Source organism: Mus musculus, chromosome 2 (genome assembly GCF_000001635.26).
Source record: "Mus musculus strain C57BL/6J chromosome 2, GRCm38.p6 C57BL/6J".
Lineage (NCBI taxonomy): Eukaryota > Metazoa > Chordata > Mammalia > Rodentia > Muridae > Mus > Mus musculus.
The window spans coordinates 71,873,215-71,898,382 of NC_000068.7; the positions used below are offsets into that span (position 1 = coordinate 71,873,215).

A 25,168-nucleotide genomic window follows, 5' to 3' on the forward strand; every position below is an offset into this window, starting at 1 on the left:
TACGGGGGCGTGGTTCCAGCGAGGGGGCGGTGGCCGCAGCGCTGACAGCAGCTCCCCGCCCCCGCGGCCAGCCACGTCCCGCACGTAGCGCCCGGGCAGCGGCATACAGCCGCAGGTTGGCGCCCGGAGCTCCGGCTCCTCCGGCGGGGCTCGGTATGAGGCTGGCAAGGCTGCTGCGGGGCGGCACGAGCGTCAGGCCGCTCTGCGCCGTCCCCTGCGCCAGCCGTAGCCTGGCCTCGGCCTCGGCCTCGGGTTCCGGGCCGGCGTCGGAGCTTGGCGTTCCGGGCCAGGTGGACTTCTATGCGCGCTTCTCGCCGTCGCCACTCTCCATGAAGCAGTTCCTGGACTTCGGTGAGGGCGGCCGCTGGGCCGTCGGGCCTCTGTGCACGGGCCCCGTCCTCCCAGGCGCACCCCTCCTCCTCCCTCGTGTCGCCCCCCCTGCGTCTTAGGTGCTTCCTTCCTCCTCGGAGGGAGCGGGCGCTGGAAGGCCGGGCACGTAACAGGGACGTGCGACTATAGTGTGTTTAAAAAAAAAAAAAAAACTACAAACCCAAAAAAACAAAGCAGGGGGCCCGCGGCTGCAGCCTTCCGCGCACGTGCGTAGGTGCGCGCTTGGGGACCTGGTGTCTTTGGGGATGCCTTGCTCAGGTTCAAGGCCAGGGCTCAAACTGCTTCGAGGGTGGTGTTCTGCAGAGGCGAGATCGGTGCCAGCACAGTGGCGATCGTTTGGAGTGGCGTGATGGCTGGAAAACAAGTTACTACTGGCCCAGTGCTTTCCTCGCCAGTGTTTTCACCGAGAGCAAATTCGTTTCAACAGCAGCCAGTCTCAAGCACGTGTAAAGTGCATGGTCTTGTCTGTGTGTAACAGATTGCAGAACTGCAGAATTAGGCCTTTGACTTTTGGCTTCTCATCAGGAGTAATGAGGCGGAAAGGGAAATGCTTAGAATAAACTCTTAACATTGAAATCCGAAAGTTCTGGAGTAGAAAAAGTTATCTTCTGTGTCGTGCTGCCAGGTTATAACATGGTTAGCACGCACGAGAGATTAGTGGTGGGGGTAGGTACTTTATCTTAAAATTGTGGTTTGAAGTGACAGGTGCTTTTCCTTGTGTTTCTTTAGTAAGGGACTATGAAAGGCCCCCGTTTTGTGTGTGTGTTTTGCTTTTATTTGTGAATGCCTGTACTGTGGTGTAGCAATGTTCACCTTGTTCATGAATACGCTATTAAACTTTGGCAAGATGCTTTCCTTAATAATACTGCTACTGTTGACAAGATAGTTTTCTGCTAAGGTTCCATCTGCGAGGTCCACTTAGTTTCAAATGGATTGCTGAAATGTGACTTTTTTAGTTCAAGTGAAGGTGCTTGCCAGGGGAGGGACACTTATCAACTCTTCTGCCAAACATCTGGATTCAAGAGTGGAGGAAGGGGGAGGTGATGGTCTCAGGAATCAGACAACTGAGCTGGTTCCACTTGATGGTTGGTGATACTGTGTTGATGGTCTTTGCCTTCTGTTGCCTGAAAACCTCTGTACTGACTGTGTTCTGGTGGTATTTGTTCTGGTGGTTAGTATTTGTGTCTAGTCAATGACTTGGGTCAGAATTTACTCAAAAGTCGAGAGTCAGGATTTCTTTCTTTTCCTTTTTTTTTTTTTTTTTCTTCTTTTTTTGGTTTTTCGAGACAAGGTTTCTCTGTAGCTTTGGTGTCCTGGAACTCACTCTGTGGATCAGGCTGGCTTTGAAATCAGAGAGTTCCTCGTTCTTCTGTCTCCCAAGTTCTGGGATTAAAGATTCCAGCCATTACTTCCCAGCAGGAGTCAGAATTTCTAAAGGCAGCAGCAGTGGGGTATATAGAATTGGCCTTTCCCAGTTCTCTTCACAGGCCCTGAGCCTTACTGCAGACAGCTTACCTGAATCCTAGTCATCCTGAAGTATAACAAGTACCTACATGGTTGTACTGAGCATACATGGTTGTACTGAGCAGTTGGAATTTCAGGAATTGGAAGTCAGTTTGGAATCAGGATTACTTTATAGACCGGTTAGTTCAACTGTGCCTGGATATATCTTTGTTTCCTAGTTCCTTCCTCTCACTATGGTAAATGTACCGTTGTGGCCTTGCCAAGTGACTGACTCTCCTTTTCTCGCTCCGGCTACCGGTGCCTGTCACTCACTGCCTGTCACTGTGCTTGGTTTCAGGGTCAGTGAATGCTTGTGAAAAGACCTCGTTTATGTTTCTGCGACAAGAGTTGCCTGTTAGATTGGCAAATATAATGAAAGAAATCAGCCTCCTCCCCGACAATCTTCTCAGGACCCCATCCGTACAGCTGGTGCAAAGTTGGTAAGAGCCCATCTTTTTTGTTTTGCTCTGGTTCTGTTTGTTTGTTTTGAGATGGGGTTTCTCAGTATAGGCCTGGCTGTCCTGGAACTCACTCTGAAGACCAGGCTAGCCCCAAACACAAAGATCTCCCTGCCTCTGCCTTTGAGTGCTGGGAGTAAAGGCGTGTGCCACCACTGCCCAGCAAGTGTCCCATCTTGTGTTTACAATTACAGTGGACTTGTGAATTTTATCCAAGGTTAAAGAAAATACTTTTACATATTTTATTTGTTTGTTTGTTTGTTTTTGAGAGTGTTAAATTCTAATGAGAAAAGTAGTTACTATTTGTTAATGGCTATATATTTAGATACACATTTCGTTTTATTTTTTTCAACCATGCCTGGTAGGTGCTACTGACTCCTTTCACTGGTGAGGAAGCTAAGACCTGATACAGTCTTTGTCCAGGTGTGAGCACAGACACTGGAGCCCTGGGTTTCAATCCTGAGTGTGTCTCTCTTTGTTGTACCATGGTGTCTCAGAATGGTAGTGTGTATCCAGGGCTGTGTGTACTTTATTATAAAGTGAATTTATGTTGGTGAAGTATATCTTTTTCTATATTACAAAGGCTAGGGGATGGAGACGTAGTGTGGTAGAATGGCTGTCGGCATGCATTGGGTCCTGGTTTCAACCCCTAGCACTGCATAAACCGGAGGAAGTGGTACACACCTGTCATCCCAGCACCCTTCGGAAGTGGAGGCAGACGAATCAGGAGTTAAAGGTCTCACTTGGTTGCATAGACCAACTTACTCTATTCTAGGCCAGATTGAACTATTTGAGATCGTGTTGCAGACAATAAAAAGTTACAACTTTTCTTCTGCTTTTTAGTAACATCTGTATTAATGAGTTCAGTATGATGATGATGTAGTATGCACACAATCTTGCATTGATCAGTTTTTAGTAACACCTGTATTGAGTTCAGTGTGATGATGTGGTATGAACATACGTTCTGCACTGGTCAGTTTTTCCCTTTTAAAAATAAAAGTTATTGTAATTATGTGGAAACTGCAATTTTGCTAAAATAATAAGGTTTTAAATTAAAAAAAAATTTTTTTAAGTGTATGGATGTTTTACCTGGCTGTGTATCTGTGCACCAAAGGTGCCTGGGGCCTGTGGAGGCTAAACAGAGGTACCAGGTTCCCCTGGACCTTGGGTTACAGACATAGGGGTGCCAAAAACCAAACCCAGGTCCTTTGGAAAGAGAATGGAATTCTCTTAGCCACTGAGCCATCTCTTCAACCTTATAATAAAAATTTTAAGGATATACATATTTTTTATGTGGCTACCTGTCCGCATCCTTTATTTCTAATATTTGTTTATTTTGAGACCATCTTCCTGCCTTCACCACCCTAGTGCTGGGATTATAGGCACGTGCCAACCACAGGCTGCTTGTTAATTTTAGAGTGTTACTAATTTTGTTTTAAATTACATTTTACAGTTTTTCTCTTTCTCTGTCTCTCTCTCTGTGTGTGTGTGTGTGTGTGTGTATGAGAGAGAGAGAGAGAGAGAGAGAGAACCCATGTGCTTGGATTCTTGTGGAGGTCAGAGAATTTGCAAGAGTCTGTTCTCTCATTCCACTATATGGTCTCAGGGCTCAGACTTTGTCAGTAGGTCGGAGGACTGGCGCCTTTACCCACTGAGCCATCTTCCTGGTCCTCGGTCCTTGTCAGTTTGAGACACTTGTTTTGTGCAGGCCTGGAGCTCAGCATACAGACCAGGTTGACATGGAACTGGCAGCGATTCTTTTGCCTCTACCTCTCTGGTATTACAGGGATGTGCTTCCGTGTCCAGTTACTGTGTCCAGGTAAAAGCTGCTTTCTTCTGTTTTTTGAAACGGGCTTACTGTATATACCTGGCTAGGCTAGAACTCACTCTGCAGACCTGGCTGATCTTTAACTCAGAGATCCACCATTCTCTGCCTCTCCAGTGCTGGAATTAAAAGTATGAGTCACCATGCTGGGGGGGCGTGTGTGTGTGTGTATGTGTGTGTGTGTGTGTGTGTGTGTGTGTGAAGCTTTAAACGGAATTTTTGTTTGTATACATGGCCACAGTCAAGTATGAAATGGGAAAAATGTAACTACAGAACATTCTGGTCATGATTAATGGAGATGCTAGTTTTCTCTTTGTAGGTATTCTAGTTTGTGGAAGCTGATCAAACATTAATTTAAAAAAATAAATAGAGCCGGGCGTGGTGGTGCACGCCTATTAATCCCAGCACTCAGGAGGCAGAGGCAGGCGGAGGCTACACAGAGAAACCCTGTCTCGAAAAACCAAAAGTAAATAAATAAATAAATAAATAAATAAAAGGGTTAGAAAGACAGAGCTCAGAAGTTAAGAATGCTTACCACTGTTGCAGAGGAAATCAGTTCTGTTTCCAGCACCCATACTGGGTGGCTCCCAGTCACCTGTAACTCCAGCTGCCAGGGATCGATCCAACACCTTCTTCTGGACTCTGAGGACCCTGGCACTCACATGCGCGCATGCTCCCCCAGTACACAAGTACACGTAATTAAAAATAAGTCATGATAAAAAGAAGACAAACAAGGGCCTGGAAAGTTGGCTCAGTGATTAAGAGTATTTACTGCTCTTCCAGAGGACCAAGGTTGGGCCACTCACAGCTGCCTGTAACTCCAGCTCCAGGGGATTTGTCATGCTCTTCTGGCCTCTGAGGGAACACACACACAGAAATTAAAAATAAGTATTAAGGAGTAAAAGAATGACTGCTGTGCATTGGTCCCCAGAGGCTAGTTAGTTAGTTCATGTGTGGAGCCACAATAGATGGAGTTACATGAGGAAGGTGGTTTAGAAAGTATCCTGGGATACATAGCAGAGAATGTAATCTTCCATTCCGTACAATTCATTTGAACTAGCTCATCCTGCTTTTTTGAAATCTGGTCTTGTCTTACAAGGGGTAGGAATTGAAATGTCCCCTAAAGACTGCACTTTTTCTTGCCAGTGAAGATAGATTTCAGGCAGCTATGAGAATCCCTGGCCTTTTTAATGCAGCAAGGCCTAGCTGGGGCGGGTGGAGTGCTTTCACACACATGCATTTGTGTTGTAAAGAAGATAACTGGATGGCCGTGGAGGTGTTTTCAGCTCCACCCTGTGGCTGTCTGATATTGAGAAGTCCTTTGGCCTTCCTTCCTTGAATTGTTGGGTAAATTAAAAACTTACATTTTAATTACTTTTTTGTTTTGTTTAGTATATGGTAGGTTATAGGTTTTCCATAAGTACTTGTTGACTGGACAAAAATATCTAAAGTTAAGGTTTTAAAACAAACACTTTATACCTAAGTTAGATTCTTAGAGCAAGGTATACCCTTACTGCTGTGACCAATACGAGTATTTATCTATGATTATAGTTAGTAGTGATGGTTCAGTTCTCATGGTGTAGTATTTATCATCTGATTAAAAAACTTGTAGGGTTTAGAACATAAATTTTAAGCTCTTAACTAAGATTTGACCTACTGATCTATAGTTTTGTGTGTTTTGAGGAGCAAGTGCTGGGTAAATGCTCTACCACCAAACTACACCCTCCTGGCCTTATCTGTGGTTTTTGGTTTTGAGACAGGGTTTCACTATCTGGTTCTAGTTATCCTAGAACCACTATTTGACTATGCTGGTCTTGAACTCAGAAGTCTACTTGCCTCTCAAGTGCTGAGGCTAAAAGTGTGTGCTACCATACCTGGTGATTTTTTTTTTAACAGTAAAATATGCATGCTCTTTTTCCCACCCCCACCCCCTTCTCTCTCTCTCTCCTTTTTTTTTTTTTTTTTTTTTTGGTTTTCCGAGACAGGGTTTCTCTGTATAGCCCTGGCTGTCCTGGAACTCACTTTGTAGACCAGGCTGGCCTCGAACTCAGAAATCCACCTGCCTCTGCCTCCCGTGTGCTGGGATTAAAGGCGTGCGCCACCACGTCTGGCTCCCTTCTCTCTTTAAAATGTGTATACACACGTGTGTGTGTGTGTGTGTGTGTGCGCGCGCGCGCACATGATGTCTATGCAATGTGTCTGGCTGCCCACAGAGACTGGAGCTAGAGTCATTGGTGATTACAAGCTGTCCTCAGTGAGTGCTGGGAACTGACTTGTGTTGTCTAGAAGAGCAGAAAGTGCTTTTAACGGATGAGCCATCTCTCCAGCCTGAACATAGATACTTCTTATGATGTGTCTAGAACTTCACTCAAATAATAGTGGGTGTAAAATTCCTATTTGAGGGCCAGTATGCAGCTCAGCTGATAGAGCACTTGCTCAGTGTGCACAAAGCCCAGATCACCCTGGAACCACTTGAAGCTGGGCTTGGTGATATGCCTGGCTTTCATGAGACTCTGTCTGAAAAATAAGAAAACAATCCTACTTCAATTTGTAGGAGTATTCTAAATTTTAAATTATAAAGTATTAAAAATATCCTTTGTGCCAATTTTACAACATGAATAAACTCAGCTTTCTGATTTGTGTTTTAGGTATATCCAAAGCCTTCAGGAGTTGCTTGATTTTAAAGACAAAAGTGCTGAAGATGCTAAAACTATTTATGAGTGAGTATCATTGTATGATCCTATTCAGAATACAATTTTATATTCTTTTTTTTTTTTGATGCAAAAGCAAGAGGAATTTATTGTTCTAGCACATTGGTGTCATTCCCTACCTGAAGGAGAGGTAGTGACCATATTCTTTTTTAAAAATAACTTACTTTATTTTGTATGCATTGGTGTGAGAAACTGGAGTTACAAATTGTTGTGAGCCACCATGTGGTTGCTGGGGATTGAACCCGGATTCTCTAGAAGAGCAGCCAGTGCTCTTAACCACTGAACCATCTCTCCTGTCCCTAATTTTATATTTTTAAAACACCATACAAATGTGTAAATGTGGTTACCTTAACTTGCTACTAGATCACTTTAAGGAAATTGATTAACACTGAGGATTCTTTAACTGTACAGTGTAGTTAAACGTAACATAGGATCCATGTATAGCAACCCACACAGGTACTAAAGACATCAAGACAGCATAAACCAGGGAGCTGGACTGGATGTAAACAACGCTACACTGCCCTCTCTACTGTAAAAAGAGAGTTCAAATGTGATGACCAGTAGACATCTAGATGTTACCTGGATGCCTCTTGGTCTGTTAACCTGGGGAGGGCACACCAGTCAGTCCCAGAGGGACAGCCACCTCTGCTCACTGCTTGTTCACGTGTGCATATGTTGCCTGGATAGTCGGAAGTTTTATAGTTTTAAACAAAAGATCGCCGAGCAGTAGTGGCGCACACCTTTAATCCCAGCACTTGGGAGGCAGAGCCAGGAGGATCTCTATAAGTTCGAGGCCAGCCTGTTTATAGAGTGAGTTCCCAGAGAGACCCTGTCTTTAAAAACCAAGAAAAAAAAATCTAGACTTTTCATGTAAGGTCTCTAATTTTGAAACATAGCAACTGCTTATGCTTCTTTTGTTATATAGAAGGGTTATAAAAAATATCTCTGGGTTTCTATGGTTTGTTACATTATGAGCTAATGTAAATCCTATGCCCAATTTCATAGCCCCAATGCCAGAGTTGATAAGCCCAATTAGTTACTTACTTAGGGAGTTATCTGCTTATAATGAATGTTGTTATGTCTTCAGAAACTGTCATATCTTTTTTTTTTTTCCTAAGAAAGAGGTGCTCTTTGTTTTTTTGTTTTTGTTTTTAACGGGACTATCAGTACTGCATTTTTCAAACATGCTTTTGGTTTGAAAGTCACTCATCAGCTGTTCACTATGAAGGTGAGTGATGTCATTTAGTGTTTAAAGCAACTCTACTGAGATAGTGCATTTATACACAAAGAGAGTTGTAGCTTGGGGTCTTATAACTAGTAAATGGTAGGCCTAGAAACACAGCAAAAGGCCAATGGTAGACTATTTTATAAATGCTACTGTAGAACCCTTTGAAAACCGTCACTGAGAGCTGAGCCTAGGGAAAAAAGTGAGCAGTCGGGCCGAATAATACTGTCATCTATATTCCTTTAAAAACCTATGCATATGCAGGCTCCTGTGTGTTTGTGTGGAGGATGGAGGACACCCTCAGGTATCAGCCTCTGGAATGTCTGCCATCTACCTACTTTGAGTTAGGCTGGCTTGGCCAGTGAACACCAGTTGTCCTATCTGTTTCTCCAGCGCTGAGCTTACAGATGTGTGCCACCACACTTGACATGATGAATGTGTGCAGACAGAATTCGGTCATTATGCTTGTGTGACAAGCACTTTAGCAACTGAGCTGTCTCCCCAAACCAGTTCCCCCCCCCCCCCCCCCCCCCCCCCGACAAGGCCTCATATGTGGCCCAGGTTTTCTTAGAAACCACTGTGTAGTCTAGTCTGGCTTCTGGTCCACAGTGAGTTGCCTGGTTCGGCCTCTGCCTGGCATTACAGGTGAGCTACTGTGCCCTGCTCAACAGTTTTTGTTCTAAAGAGTGGAACAAGAAAGTAAGGAGGGGATTGGAATTTTCAGTTGTTTTCGGGGAAAAAAAATTATATTTTGTCTTAATAGCTTGGTTTTGAAGTTTATTCCCTCTCGTGCGCACTGGCCAGGAAGAACGACGCTGCAACAGGATCCTTCTGCACACGTTTATTGGGAGAGCTTGATTGTAGAGGCGAAAAGACCTCAAGCCCAGAACTGGTGCTGCTTTTATATGCCTAGGACAGGCGTTCTCTCTCATCTGATTGGTTAACTTGTCTCTCATCTGATTGGTTAACTTGTCTCTCATCTGATTGGTTAACTTGTCTCTCATCTGATTGGTTAACTTTTGTCAATTCTCAAAACCTCACCTTGGTAAAAGAACCTTTACTGGCTATGTATGTGTGGTGGCCAGCTGTAGCCAACTGCCACTCTGCAACTGCCACTCTGTAACTGCCACTCTGTAATGGCTTCCCACAATTCCCAACTAAGAATTCCAAAAGTGTGAAAATCACTGGCGCTAATGACACTCAGGCTGGTGTCTCGGAAAGCACTCATTCAGAAGTGTGAGCCCTGGTGACTAGTTGCATCACAATTAAGACTTCTTTCTTTTATCTTATTCCTTAAATTGACGAAAGCAAGAAGGCAGTGCGACTTGAAAATCTCTTTTAATCCAACAGTTTCCTTTTTCTCATCCACTTTGGTTTTTGTGTTTAGTTTTGTGTTTTGGTTTGGTTTTGATTTTGGTTTTGGTTTTGGTTTTGGTTTTGGTTTTCAAGACAGGGTTTCTCTGCATGCGCAGCCCTGGTTATCCTGGAACTCTGTAGACCAGGCTGGCCTCAAGCTCAGAGATGCCCTGAGTGCTGAGATTAAAGGTGTGCGCCACCACTGCCCCTCTTCTCACGCATGATATAAATCCAGGGGGAATGAAACCAGAGTTGCTTTTTCGATTTTCTGTCCCACGTGGTTTCTTTTCTCTGAACTCTAGGGAGGAATCCACAGCCAGCTTTCTTGGCTTTCTCAGCTTGATTCCTTGGGGAGTGTTTCCCTAGAAACAAGGAACTTTCTTAGGCCGTGTGTCTCTGGAACGCTGTCCTCATTAGTGAGCCTCAGATGCGTAGGTAATACTGGATACAGGAAACCCTGACACTGTAGTGTGGCTCGGGTGACGATGGATAAGGGGAACCCTTATACTGTTCACAGTAGTATGTAGTGTTACAGGAATCCAAAAATTATGGAAGTCTTATTTTTGAGATTCTTGTACCTTGTGGGTTCTGTGTATCTCGCGAGTTGAAATGAAAGTGTGGGAGAGCCTTCGCCGGCTCTCCATTCTCTGAAGGAGGGCTTTTTGTAGTTGCGGCTTGTATCTTAGTATTGAAGTCACTTGTCAAAATATTTGGCTGTTCTGACCGAGAGGTTTGTTTAGATTCACAGACACAGTGATAAGGATCAGAAACCGGCACAATGATGTCATTCCCACCATGGCCCAGGGTGTGACTGAATACAAGGAGAGCTTCGGGGTGGATCCTGTCACCAGCCAAAATGTTCAGTACTTTTTGGATCGATTCTACATGAGTCGCATCTCAATTAGAATGCTACTCAACCAGCACTGTAAGTGTCCCCGAGGACGTTGAAAGAAGTAGCTAATTGATATGTGTAGCGAGTGCCCTTAAGTTTATCTAGAAAGTGTCCCTTTATTAGAGTGAACATTACTGCTCTTCAAAGAAGGCAAAATACCCTCTTTACACTTAAGGAAAATATCCACTCTCCTGTTGAGCACTATGTAGATCTGGAAAGGGGTGTTAGGCAAATGTGTTTACTTGGTTTGGTTCTTTGCTTTTGATAGCCTTATTGTTCGGTGGAAAAGGAAGTCCATCTCATCGAAAGCACATTGGAAGCATAAATCCAAACTGCGACGTGGTGGAGGTCATTAAAGGTAGGTGCAGCTGTCGTTTGTAGCAGGATGCGGAGTCTGAGCTGAGCATGGTTCCCTCCTGTAGATCTCCTGTTGTATCATGAGAGAAAAAAACGTTAGGAGCCAGTGCTAGGTTTGGAAATGACATTAATTATACAGGATGTAAGGTGAGTGTCTTCCCAGTAGAATTCTCTGATAGTAAAGTTCTCTATGTTAGTAAGTGTTTTGCTTACCGTTTTGCTTCGAAAACTCAAAAATTTCCCCATCCTCCCTAAAAAAAAAAAAGGGCTGTTGAGATGGCTCAGTGTGTGAAGACTTAAAACCTAAATTTGATCCCCAGAACTCACGGAGTTGGAAGAAGAGAACCATTGAAAGTTGTCCCTGTGGCCTCCATACATATCCCTGGGCATGCACATACCCACAGGGAAGTACACACATACACAGTAAATAAATACAGTAAAATATTCAGGTTCTGAGCCTGTCCTTTCTAGTTCCTAATTCGAAGAGTGAAAATTCATAATAGTTTAATTTGCTTCTTTTCAAGCATGTTTGTTTTTGCTTTTGTTTTTGTTTCAGACAGGATTTTCTCTGTGTAGCCTTGGCTCTATAGACCAGGCTGGCCTTAAACTCACAAAGATCCACCCACCTCTGCCTCCTGAGTGCTGGGATTAAAGATGTGTGCTACCACAGATTGGCTCTTTTCAAGCATATTATTTATTTATTTATTTATTTTGGTTTTTCGAGACAGGGTTTCTCTGTGTAGCCCTGGCTGCCCTGGAACTCACTTTGTAGATCAGGCTGGCCTCAGAAATCCGCCTGCCTCTGGCTCCCGAGTGCTGGGATTAAAGGCGTGCGCCACCATCACCTGGCTTCAAGCATTATTTATTGATATAACATGCACATCTATGTATAAGTTGTTTTACAGTTTTTGTTTTTTTTAAATTTTTTAAAACATTTTAAGTATATAGGTGTTTTGCCTACATTTATGTCTGTACATCATGCATGCCTGGTGCTCTCAGAGGATAGAAGAAGGGGTGGAATCTTCTGGAATTGTAATGACAGATGGTTGTGAGCCACCATGTGGATACTGAGACTTGAACCCAGGCCCTTTGCTGAAGCAGCCTGTGCTGGGTTTTGTTGCTTTTCCTTGCGGCAGTGTTTTTCTGTGTGTCTCTGACTGTCCTGGAAGATTCTATGTAGACCACTTGCCTGTGTCCTGAGTGCCGGTTTTAAAAGCATGAACTACCATGCCCAGCTAGCATCCTGTGTTGTAGCATCTCTCCAACCACTGTGGTTTTTTGTTTTTAGAAGATGGAGAGCTCCACACATTTTGCTACAAACTCATAGCCCTGTGGACCTAGCCCACATTTTTGAGTGGCTTGTTAGAATGTAGCAGAGTGCTAGCCCCCAGTCCTTCTTGTAATGTTCACTTAGGTTCTCATTTTCTCTTCCTGTTACTCACAGTGCCCTAGTGAACCTGAGTGGATACATAGCGATTTTGGCGAGTAGAAGGCAAGAGTCTTAGAATTGCCAGGCATGGTGGTGCACGTCCTTGATCTAGCACTCAAGAGGTAGAGGGGAGAGAGTTCAGGACCAGCTAGAGAATTCCAGGTCAGACCAGCTGTGGATACAGAGTAAGACTGTTACAACAACAACAACAACAACAAATCCTACAATTAAAAACATTTTTAGGCATTTAAATTTTCAATGTTTCCAAAAAGAAAAAAAAAAAAAAAGTAGACTTCTGGAACCCTGACCATCTTTCTGAGATGTCTCAAAGACAAATATATATGCAGATATATATTTAATGCATATAATAATCTCTTTAGCCTGCTGTTTCTTTTCCTTTGTTTATGGCATGTTTCTCCATGCTGACGTTTTTTTAAGTTTCTGTGGCCCTTTCTGTCATTATTCTGTTACGGCTCAGACCTTCCCTCACTAAAATTGTTGAGGTATATTTTCTTCTGCTGAGAGCTGTAAGTTTTCATTTGTCGGTACTGTTGGCCTCTTGTTGGGCAAGACGGAAGTACGTTTCTTTAATGCTCCTTTGTTTTGTTTGCTTCACACTAGATGGCTATGAGAACGCTAGGCGGCTTTGTGATTTGTATTATGTTAACTCTCCTGAACTTGAACTTGAAGAACTAAATGGTAAGCCAGCCTGGGGGCGCCAGTTCAAGTAACGGGTGTTCTGACAGCTAAGGAGCGAGCTGAGATTTGCTTGAACAGTAAAGGGGCTCTTCCATCAACTCCGTCACCAAGTGTGAAGGCAGCAGAGTCATGTGTGCAGCGCACAGCCACATTTATTGTTTAGTTTGATTCCTCGGTAGAACATTTTGCTGTTTTGTTTTGGCTCTATTTTTTTAACTGATAATTTTAATTCTTTGTTATTTTCTTCAGAGACAGAAAAAAAAATACTAAGAAAAGATTTTTTAAAAAAATTTTTGTATACAGCTCATAGCAAAGTTTATCTTTTTTCTACTTTCTGAATTCTAAGTCAGTTTTTATTGTTGAAGGCAGAAGGCTGGGCATGTGAAAGACAGAGGAGGCACTCACCTGTCTGAGCAGCTCTCATGGTCTCCTCCCTGCCTTTTGGATAAAGGGTTCAGAGGTTTGGATAAAGACTGATAATGGTCATTTGACAAGGAAAACCTCTCCCAGGTTAAGATAATCCTTTGAGAAGGTGATGGGAAAAACTATGTTTTAATAGGCTTGAGCTAAGCCATATTCTGAACCTCTGAATGTGAGCAGTGGGTACTTACCTAGCCGGGGTAGCGTGGCTTGTGGTTTCTTCTGGTGGCACCACCCAGTCAGTAAGAGTCCCACGCCACAGGTGAGAGTCTAGGACACTGCTGCATGGGGCAGTGGCAAGATCAGCCAATTAATGTTTCTAAGTGGGAGCTTTTCAGAGGACAGTTTGGTTTACTGCTTGAATTACAGTCCAGTCATGTATTGGTTGAAGTACTTTGAAAGTATGGCTTCTTACCGCTTTGTCCTTCCAGAAGTCTGTGTTATACATACCTCCTGGGAAATGATGCTAGGTTTTTTGTTTTTTGTTTTTCCTCCTCTTTTTCTTTTTTAAAAAAATCTAGTGTTATATCCATAGAAATGTCCAAAATAAAATAGACAGTGTTCTACCCAGGTGAGACTTTTTTTTTCTAAGATGTCCATCTTGGGAAGTACAATCCGACATGAAGATGGAGTTCTTTTAAGGCTTGCTGTCCTATGGGAGCACGGGAGGATGGGTGGCTAGCCTCTAACACCAGAGTGTGAGGAGTAGCCTCTTGTCCCTCTCATCTGTGAGTACAGGGTTCAAACTCAGAGACAGTGAAGAAGTGGGGTGCGAGCACCCCCGTAGCACCCCCCCACCCCACTTTGCTAATGTTCACTCCACGTCATTCCACAGGGTTATTCTTACGAATGCTTTGAGCACATCTCTCTGTACTTTCATATGTTTCTCTTCTGCTCTGTAGCGAAATCACCAGGACAGACAATACAAGTGGTTTATGTACCATCCCATCTCTATCACATGGTGTTTGAACTGTTCAAGGTTTGTAAAAATAGTATTGCGTAACATTTACTAGTCCTTTCCTGAGTGTAGGAACCTGCTCTGAAAACCATATTCCTTTGGGCTTCTATTCCATGATGGTATGCCATTTTATGTGAGTATTATCCCACTGTGCTGGAAGTGAGCTTTTTGTCTATACAGATGGGTGCCTCCATACAGATCAGGGAGCCAGGAAGACCTGGAGTAATAAAGACTCTTTTGTTTATTAGTGTATAACCTTGGGCAAATGACTCAACCGCTCTGAACCTCAGTCCTTGAAGCTAGGGGTAATACTCTCTTGGGAAATGTGTGAAGATTGGAAAAGATGTATTAAGTGGCCATTATAACAGAGCATGCTACAGGTGCTTAGTAAGTTTATATTTGTTTTATCATGAACCGAAATATGTACAATTATATTTCCCAGTCTTCTACCCCTGAGTCAGTCTCCCTTACATGCCTTTGTTTTTGTTTTTCTCTTGGGAAGTTGTTGATACTAGACTTAGAGAACTATTTGCTGTTTATAACACATTTGGGAAACTCAGTAGAAAGCATGCTGGGTGTGTTGAGGGTCGCCCTCCCTGCCACTGGAGCACTTGCTAGTCGAGACAGAGGGTTGTAAGTGTGGAGGTTCCTGCAGCTGAAAATGACTGTCCTAGATCAGCAGTCTCTGCTGTCGTCGCCTGCTTAGCCTCTCAGGCCCCAGCCAGCAGCAGAGCAGAAGACAGTGCACAGTAACAGTAGGCCGGCCGGCTGTATGGCACACCCTGTGACTGTAAGCCCAGTCAGTACCTTTGAAGTGGCAGCAGTAAGCATGATAGGCCACCACTTGCTGCATAGCAAGACCTGGGCTCAAAATCCAGAAGGAGAAGAAAATACAGAACATATAAAACACAGGGAACTAAGGGTGGAAGTAACCGCTTTGCTTTGCACCTACATTAATCTTTAAGTAGCTAAAAAGCAGTTGTTCAAACCTAATGTGTTTGAACTTTTTTTTTCTCCTTGAAATTTCAGTTAGGTAAAGATTCTACCCTGTAATACTTAAAACTTTATGGAAGCTGTGACATATTTATCTAATGCCCATGACAGTGGCTTTGGTCTGGAACCTAGTATTGAACTAAGGGAAATAAGTGTAGCCTCCTCTCCTCAGGTCTGCTCAGTCCTTAGTGGCCAGGGGGCGCTCTCAGTTCCCCATCCAGTCCCAGCTTCCTCTGGCCTTATCGTTTCTACTCCAGTGTCACAGGTCCTGTCACTAGCCCGTGCTTAGGCAGTGCAGGCCTCGTACCTTTTAGAAGCTAGTCAAACCATTTCATGTATAAATACTTTTAATTTCAAACCAATGAGAAAGGAAACTTAAAAGTCATGTAATGCATATATATTTCAAAATTATAAGTAGTTGCTTTAAAAAAACCTATACTTTAATATAATCCTAATATATTTCAGAATGCCATGAGAGCGACCATGGAGCACCACGCGGACAAAGGCGTTTATCCCCCGATTCAGGTTCACGTCACGCTGGGCGAGGAGGATCTGACTGTGAAGGTAATCTCGATAAGAGAAATGGGTGTGTAGGCATGTAAAAACGATATAATATGTCTAACGGCTGTAATGTATAATTTATTCTCAAGGGAAAGGATTTCAGTCAACTAGATAATAAGCACTTTGCCTTGTTTATCTGACAAATTATAGAATTATCTCTCGAGTCTGTTTCTATTCTGGTCCTTAATCCAGATGATTCGGGTTGAAGGAACACTGGAGGCAGACTTTGATCAGTGAAAAGCTTAAGTATTTGGGTGCGTTCAGTGTGATGGAGGATGTTAATCTTACTGTGGTTTCAGCCCCTTGTTCTGTCTGCTCTGTTCCGTTTTCAGCAGGGCCTCTTAGGACTGTAGGTACGGTATACTTGTGGGAACTGAGGGTCTGTGAGGAGCTCCCGGTCACACTGAGAGTAAAAGCTGCAGACCTTCAGACCCACTGCTCGGTCTTCCCATGCACCCACTGTGATACCATGTCCTTGCTTAGACTACACGTGCTTCTTTGTAAGGAATCAGGTATAGAATGTAGAATATACATATAGAACATGCAACTCAGCTGTCCTTTTTGGCCACGTATGTGTGCTGCTCACTGCTTGTCTTTGCTGTCCTGTACTTGACTTCTGAGGGGTGTTCTGGCATGAAGATTTTATACTCACTGGCTCTCCGAGATGGTCTCAGAGGCATTAGCTCTCTCAGAGGTAGCAGAGGACACGTCCCTTCCCGGCCCAGCCCCAAGCACTTGCCCTCCTCCTTTTCTCAGTCTTGGTTTCATACATGGAATTAATTGTAGGCTGCAAATAATGATCTCCGAGTTCTGTAGGCACCTGGTGCTCCTGTCTCTGGTCAGTTTCAGTGAATTTTAATGTGTGATAAGTTCTTAGTTCCCCCAATAAGGTTTTAATACACATGCCTTTATAGTTTAGTTCAGTCTGATAGTTGTACAGGGTGGCACCCTTTCTGTTGTCAGGAATAAATCATTATCAGTGTGCTCGCTATGTGGGTGGTGCCAGACAGATCTCATTTATACGTCTACCTAGGTGCCATTCACCCGCTATCCTTAAAATAGTCTCTCTGAAAAGCCATTGTTTTCCACAACATAGAGTAACTTAGGGTAGGGTGTAGCCTGTTCTCAGTCAGGTAGGGTTGAGAGCTTAGGGCTTTCTGGGGGCTTTTCTGGGTGGGAGCATAACCCTTCGAGCACAGCCCTTTCTGGGAGGGAGCATAGCCCTTCGAGCACAGCCTTCCGGGTCCCCAGGGTTGAGCTTATCTCTTCGGCTAGCCTGTTATTTTCTTTACTTTGTCCATGTCCTTGCAGCCCTCAAAGTAATCCATGGGTCTGGAGAGATGGCTCAGAGGCTAAGAGCACTGGCTGCTTGTCTTAGTTTGGGTTTTATTGCTATGAAAAGACACTATGACCAGGGCAACTCTTATAAAGACAATTATTTAATCGGTGCTGGCTTACAGTTCAGAGGTTTAGTCCATTATCATCATGTTGGGAAGCATGGCAGCATGCAGGCTGAGTTACTTGATGCTGGGTGAGCCAAGAGTTCTACATCCAAAGGCTCCCAGGAGGAGGGCCTCTTCCACACAAATGGAGCTAGAGCATAGAACTTCAGAGCCAGCCTACACAGTGACATACTTCCTCCAACAGGGTCACACCTCCTAATAGTGGCAGTTCTCATGGGCCAAGCATATTCAAACCGTCACACTGTTCTTCCAGAGGACCAGGGTTCAATTCCCAGCTCACAACTGTCTATATAACTCCAGTTCCAGGGGATCTGACACCCTCACACAAATACACATGCAGGCAAAACACCAGTAAACATAAAATAAAAAATTTTTAAAATCTTTTTTTAAAAAAAAGTATCCCATCACTTCTGATTGCTTCAGACTTAATAGTGGTAGGATGAAGTGGAATTAAAACTCAGCAGATGGAAGCCTTCTGAGTGACTGTCAGTGCCTACTACTGTCTGTCACTGCCAGGGCCTGGGAGCAAGACTGAGATGGGAATGAGCCAAAACCATACAGAGTACTGTTTAGTACTCTCATGAACAGGTACCTCTCAGTTGGTTCATTTTCAGGAGTTCTAACAACGTTTTTTTTGTCTTTTTCTTGGTGCTATGTTGGATGAATGAGCGAGGAGGAGTCTGCTCTTGGCTCCCTTGGCAGGTGACATTCAGGTTGTCCTTCTGAGAACAGCCAGAGGTTCAGGGTTTCTGCAGTTGCTCTTCCTTTCCTCTGCCTCTGTACCATTGGTTTTGGCTGTCTGCTTTTGGTTTGGTTTGTTTTTTAACTGAAGTGCTTAGATCTTTTTTCGGTTTGTGTTCTGGAATTCACTGTGAAGTTACTGTGGACCTTTCTTTTTCTCTGGGACCTCTGGACTCATTTGTCTTATTTTCTTCTCTTCTTGCTTCTCCTGTTCCCCCTGGGAAAAGCAGCTTGAAGGAGAAGGGATTTGTTTTGGCTCATAGTGAAAGGGAACAGCGCATCGTGCTGGGGAAGGAATCCAGGCAGCTTGCTGCCTTGTGTCCAGAGTCAGGAAATAGCCGTGATCCTGGGGTTCAGGTAGCCTTCTCTTTGGCAGGCGAGTCCAAGACCAAGGGTTGTTACCAGCCATTTTTAGCATGGACTCTGCACCTCAATTATCCTAATCAAGATAATCCCTCATCAGCTTTGCCAGAAGTAATCTAATCTAGATAATTGCCACAGGATAACTAGAAGTAGCCTAATCTAGATAATCCCTCCCCCCACACCCCCATGGCAAGACTACATGTACGTATATTGATAGCTCCCCCAGACAGGCCCAGAGACTACCTTCTAGGTGACTCTAGATCCTATTAGGTTGATAAGATTAACCCATCATCCCAGTTTCCTTGGGAATGAGTTTCTGCTGCTAGCAGTATGGGTTGGAGGGGTCAAAGTCAGGTCAGCAAGCTTGGCAGCCACCACCTTTATCCACTGAGCCATCTCATTTGCCCCTTCTTTGACTGTAGACTCTCAGCTCTGAATTTTTATTTCCAGTGTTTTAAAGATTTTTTTTAAAAAAGATTTATTTTTATGTATATGAGTACACTGTAGCTGTATTCAGACACGCCAGAAGAGGGCATCGGATCCCATTACAGATGGTTGTTAGCCACCATGTGGTTGCTGGGAATTGAACTCAGGACCTCTGGAAGAGCAGTCAGTGCTCTTAACCTCTTAGCCATCTTTCCAGCCCTGTTTTTTAGGTTTTTAAAGAAATTTTAAAAAATTATTCCTTATAAAAGTCTGTTCTGGTTTTCTCTTTTGTCACTTTGAAGGTAGTAATTATAATTATTTATTTATTTAAAATTACAGTTTATTTCTCATTTTCCTCTTTTCCCTATACTGTTTCCTTTGGATTTCTGTTTTCTTTTTTAAATTGACTGTTTATTCAAATGAGTGAAGCACAAATAAATATATAGTAATTAGACACATTTGCTGTAGGGGTTGTATGAAGTATGCAAACTAAAGTCATTTCCAGGTTGTATATTTTATTTTATGCTCATTGGTATTTTGTTTGCATGTATATTTATCTACCATGTGTGTGCCTGATACCCACAGAGTTCAGAAAAGGGTGCTGGATCCCTTGGAACTGGAATGGCGGATAGTTGTGACCCACCATGTGGGTGCTGGGAACCAAACCTAGTCTCCTGCAAGAGCAGCAAGTACTCTGAACTGTGACGCCATCTCTCCAGCTTCATTTAACAGCAACAGAGCAGGCAGGAAAGGTTCCTTTCCTTTGGGCCTGGATTCCCATGCGTTGGCTCAGGGACTCAGTGTTGGGAGATCAGGAAGACTGGGGTCAGACAGGGGCTGTGGATGGTGGCGGCAGCGCTTGGCTGGATGCTTTGAGCGGTGATTTGTGCACTGAAGGTGAGCTGGCACTCTGCTTCCCTGCGTTCCTCGTGACAGCACTTAACTCTTCCAGGACCTTTCCTTGGCACAGGCTCAGGTTCACGTTTGCCTCAGTCTCTTGTTTCATTTTCACACTCTCTCAGTGTAGTTGCATAAGAGTATTAATACACACCTCCTATCACCCCTCTTTTGGTAATCTCTTAAAACAGTCTTAGAAAGTGCCCTGAGTATTTTATATAATCCACTACATCCATTATCATGTTGACTGCAAAGCAAAGGCTATTCATCAGATCTAGCCATGACACCTGACCTAGATTGCCTGCCAACCTCTAGTGACATGCCACCTCTTACAGCCCCATGTTTTCTTCAGACTGCCAGGAATCACCTCTTGTTCTACACATGCCACATAGTTGTATGGCTAGAAAGCTAGTCTGTTGCCAGAAGGTTAAGTAAAGAAAATTAGGAAATGTGGTGTGTGTGTGTGTGTGTGTGTGTGTGTGTGTGTGTGTGTGTAGATATGCTCATTTGGAGGTCTGAGGACAACTTTGGATGTCAGTCTTTACCTTATACCTTGTTTGAGGCAAAGTCTCTTTGTTTTTGCTACTGGGTGAGCCAAGCTAGCTGGCCTGCAGTCCTGCCTCTGCCTCCATCTTGCCTCAGAAGCTCTGGGATTGTCAGTAGTAGTTCTCTACTTTTAGATTCATTTTATGTGCGTGAATGTTGTGCCTGCACGTATATCTGTATACTACATGCATGCCTGGTGTCCGTGGATGTAAGAAGAGGGTATCAGATCCTCTGAAATTTGAGTGTGAATGGTTGTGAAGCTACCATGTGGGTGCTGAGAACTGAACTTGGGTCCTCTGCAAGAGCAACAGGTGCTCTTAACCTCTGAGCCATCTCTTTAGCACCCCTCCCTCCTTTATCCCAAAGTCTATTGTGATATACCCTATTGTGATATACCACTCACTTAGGGTTCCTGCACTTTTTTTTTTTTTTTTTTTTTTTTTAAGAGACAGGGTTTCTCTGTGTAGCCCTGGCTGTCCTGGAACTCACTGTATAGACCAGGCTACAAGGCTGGCCTCAAACTCAGAAACCCACCTGTCTCTGCCTCCCAAGTGCTGGGATTTAAAGGATTAAAGGCGTGCACCACCACTGCACCCACACTTCTTACTGGGGAATCGCAGCCAAACATTGAATTAGTCCCTGGAACTACTCACCCCAGAGCTGTTTAGTTATTTCACTAAAATAAATCATTTCACAGGCCTTTGAATTCACAGCTAAGAGCAGTTTTAAGCATAATTCTAAACACAGGTTCTTTATAAAGTCCTTACATACTTGGATACTGTAATTACTTAGTTCTAGCTGTATGAGAGGCAGAGCTTCAAATGATATCTCAAGGCAACCTTTTTAACTTCGAAAATCACAATAGGGTCTTAGTGTAGCTTCTAGAGTGTGGGAAGGACTTGGTCTAGTTCCTCATATACCAGAGGAAACGAAAATAGCTGTATAATTCTTAGTATGTTTCTAGTGTGTATACATTATCATCTTAATATGTGAAAACTCAACTATAAGCCATTTACGTTATAACTTTTTTGTACATGTTATTGTATGTGTATGCTAAAATCATATTTATTAATGACATCGACTTAGGTCTTGTGACAGAAGAAGTATCTATAGTAAATTAGAATAGAGGTTAGAAAAGTTGTCTATGCTAATTATAAAGGAAAACAGTAAATATAATGGGTAAGTTCATTACTAATTCAACCTACCGTGTGGTTACTTGTGACTTGAAAAATGACAGAATAGGAAAAATGTGTGTCCTTTAACTCACTAGAAGGTTGTCTGGAATTCTTCTGTGTTGCAAAGTTTCGTTTATTTGTTGTGTCTGCGTGTGTCCAGCACAGGTGTGGAGGTCAGAGGTGGAGCAGGGTGATGCTCATGCCTCCATGTGCACCCTGGGATTGATCAGGTCTTAGACTCGGTGGCAAGTACCTTTACCATTGGGCCATCTCATGGCCCTTAGTTTTGTTTTATTGAGACATTATAGCACAAGCTAGTCTCTAATTATCGCAGTTCTCCTGCCTCGGCCTCCTGTATGCTGAGATTGTAGGTGTGTAGCACCACACCGAATTCCTTAAAAAGAGAGATCTATTGTAGTTATCTGTATGTGTCTATGGGTTACACATGGGTGCAGTGCCCGTGGAGGCCAGAAGTAGGTGTTGGATCCCTTAGAACTGAAGTTACTGATAGTCTTGAGCCACCAAGTAGGAGCTAGGAACCAAACGCAGACCTCTGGAAGAGCAGCCAGTGTTTTTAACTGCAAAGCCATCTCAGCCCATTTCACACTTCTGTTTTATAATATATTTACAAAGTTAGAATTGTGAGTGTTTCTAACTTGTTCTTTATTGTCTATTTTTTTGTAGACCTCTCTTTTGCTAATACCCAAGAATGCTCTACATCACATTTTAAATGGCTACATAGTATTCTGTTTTAGAATGCACTTTATGTGGTCCCTGTGTGGGCTACTCTCTGGTTTTTCTTAAAACCATGATGGATATTCTCATGTGTACTTTGCCTGCTTTAGTTTTTTTAGGATAGACGTAGGAGGTGGTACTGTTGTGTAGAGTGTCCTTGCTTTTTTTATTTATTTTATCCTGATTATCATATTGTCCACCAGGAAGGATTAACTCTGTGTTAGCCACACCATTCAGGGCAGTGTTAAAGTTTGCAGCTTGGATTCCCAAAAGCAGCCTTCACCCCAAAGTAGTTAAGTCAGGATTCTGCAAGGTGTGGGCCCGGTTACAGTTTGGTCCTTTTTCCTTTAGATGAGTGACCGGGGAGGCGGTGTTCCACTGAGGAAGATCGACAGACTCTTCAACTACATGTACTCAACCGCACCCCGGCCTCGTGTTGAAACGTCCCGTGCTGTGCCCCTGGTATGTGCCAGAGAAAGGCTGTGGTGTCCGCCAACCACCATCAGAATGTGACTTCCCCAAAACCAGTTAAGCCGATTTCACAGGAGCTCACAAGGAAGGAAAATGCTTCCAAACTTTTTTTTTTTTTTCATTATAGAATAGAGTTTATTCAGGGCATGGGGAGGGGAGTTGAGAGGGTAGTAGAGGCAGAGAAAGGCAGAGAGAAGGAGAGAGCAGAGAAGCAGAGGCTGGCCATGGCCACTTGGAGAGAGGGGGAAAGGGACTGGGGAGAGTGGGAACAAGAGGGCAAGAGGCAAGATCGTAAGAGAGCACTTCAAAACTTTAGAGACAAATACTTCTGCCTGAATTAAAGAGCCCTGGGGCTTATTTTTAATTGAAACAGGCACAAGACAGATCATAGTTTGAGGTTTTTCTGGTACTCTTGGTGTCGCCATCACAGTGGTCTTTCCTGTGGCAAGCCATATATACCAATCTATTTCAATATGAAGACTGCATATGGATCGTACTAGTCATTGGTCATCGCTGACTTGACATGAGTTTTCCCTCAAGCATTTGTATTTCGAAAGACCTCGTTGATAGACACAACTGAAAGTCTGCTTTCTCTTTATTGTTCTTCAGTTCACCTGCTGTTGCCTCCAGTGCCCTGGGATTAAAGGCAATGCCACAATGCCTATTTTTTTTTAATATATTTTTTTAAATTGTATGTTTGTATTTATTTAGTCTGTAAGTGTCTGAGTGTGTTTGGTTGCAGCTCAGCCCTAGGGCATGGAGAAAGTTGGAGATTGGGTAGTTGATTTGAAGAGCCACCTAGAAACACGGGAATATAAAATAATTAGTACAAGTGTGATGACTCTGTGGGAAAACACCGACAGCATCGTTTGATCTCCAGATTCCATGGTGGCAGGACAGAGCCAACTCCTGGAAGTGGTCCTCCCCTCCACGCATAGAACATGATAAGCACATACCTGCACTCATACACACACGAATAACAATATAAAAAATAATCAGTGGGGGGAAAAGCCAGAGCCCATGCATGATCTTAGTGAGTGACTCTTCTGTTGGCATGAACACTAATGCCATGCTGTGAGCAATACCACAAAAGCATGGCTTACTGATGGGAGCCACTTTTTACCTTTCCTCAAGTGTCTGCAGAATTTACTCAGGTAAAGAAGGACCAGACACTGGAAACAGGATGAAGACACGGAAGTCCTATGTTGAAGGAAGTCAGGGAAGGAGATTGGCTCCACCAGACAGGAGAGCAGGCGGCAGAGACCTGATCTTGTCTTGGAAGCTCTTTCTAGAAGCTTGGCTTTTTAATCTCTCGGGTGGTGGTGGTGGTGGGGGTGTCGTACTGGAATGCTTTGAAGATTCTGGAGCAGGGAAGTGATCTGTCAGGGAGAATAAGAAAGTGAATTATCACAGATTATTTCCAGGTTCAGAACAAAGGCTGGAAATCCATGGCGTGAAGTCCTGAGATTCCTATCTATTGTTCGTAAAGCTGCAACAAGACATTTTCTAGTCTTGCTCCTAAATGAAACTGTGTGCTTTATAGGAAATTGCTGAAAGCTATATTGGGAGAACCCTGGAGCAGGACAGCAAAGAAAAGCAATATGCCTTCTTCAGACTACCACAGATCATTTTATAGACCGAATAAAAGGCTTTAGGTCCACAATTGTTGAGCTGATGGGCTGAGCTAAACTCCAGCTTAACCCTTCCGCATGACTGCATTTTACGGGCTCCGTCCGCTGCACAGGTTGTTGGCTTTGCAGTTCTCCGTGGCATTATCTTAGCTAGAAAAGTGTTCCAGCGTGTGGGACTCTGAACAGAACTGTTTTCTTGTCGAACAGGCTGGGTTTGGTTACGGATTGCCCATATCACGCCTCTATGCACAGTACTTCCAGGGAGACCTAAAGCTGTATTCCTTAGAGGGCTACGGGACAGATGCGGTTATCTACATTAAGGTAATAACCAAGGATCCTTGATTTAATTGTACTGAAAAGTTTTCTAATTTGCATATGTATGTGTGTGAGTTTATGTGTACCGTATGTATCCAAGAGCCCTCAGAGGCCAGAAGTGGGTATGAGATCCCTGGAACTGGAGTTACAGACAGTTGTGAGATACTGTGTAGGTAGGTGCTGGGAACCAGGCCTTGGGTTCTCTATAGGAGCAGTCAATACTTTGGGCCACTAAGCCATCTCTTCAGCCTGTTAACCCAACTTCTTTTAATGATAAGAAAAGATAAGAATGAAAAACTGGAATGGGATTTTAGTAAACCCCATGCTATTAATAAATATAGAGATATGGGAATGCAACGACTTTGATGGTTGAGGGCAGTGGGAAAGAAGTAGAGAATCCTGAATGTACAAGAAAGACCCTGGGTTCACTCCAGCACTGTAAAAAAGAAGTAAGTCTAGTTTTCATGTGAAACATGACCAGTCACCGAGCTGTTTTGTTTTGTGTTTTGTTTTTGTTTATTTATTTATTTTTGTTTTTCGAGACAGGGTTTCTCTGTGTAGCCCTGGCTGTCCTGGAACTCACCCTGTAGACCAGGCTGGCCTTGAACTCAGAAATCCGCCTGCCTCT

The 25,168-nt window shown here is 43.6% G+C and overlaps 1 protein-coding gene across 7 annotated transcripts in view; it reads left to right on the forward strand.

Moving 5' to 3' along the window:
* Positions 1-25,168, forward strand: part of Pdk1 (pyruvate dehydrogenase kinase, isoenzyme 1) — a 30,644-nt gene continuing 5,476 nt past the window's right edge. Inside the window, exons 1-11 of one of the 7 annotated variants that reach the window (XR_003952294.1) lie at positions 1-351; positions 2,192-2,333; positions 4,060-4,170; positions 6,825-6,896; positions 10,209-10,393; positions 10,629-10,718; positions 12,768-12,845; positions 14,168-14,610; positions 15,682-15,780; positions 22,475-22,585; positions 24,433-24,546. Coding sequence is in view for 5 of the 7 variants with exons in the window: in XM_011239444.2 (XP_011237746.1) it covers positions 156-351; positions 2,192-2,333; positions 4,060-4,170; positions 6,825-6,896; positions 10,209-10,393; positions 10,629-10,718; positions 12,768-12,845; positions 14,168-14,244; positions 15,682-15,780; positions 22,475-22,585; positions 24,433-24,546 (1,275 nt within the window). In the remaining 2 variants the exon portion in view is untranslated. Of the gene's footprint in view, positions 352-1,092; positions 1,562-1,689; positions 2,034-2,191; positions 2,334-4,059; positions 4,171-6,824; positions 6,897-10,208; positions 10,394-10,628; positions 10,719-12,767; positions 12,846-14,167; positions 14,611-15,681; positions 15,781-22,474; positions 22,586-24,432; positions 24,547-25,168 lie in introns of those variants that run through there. The other 6 variants (XM_011239444.2, XM_011239445.3, XM_011239446.3 and 3 more) reach the window with 6 other exon arrangements.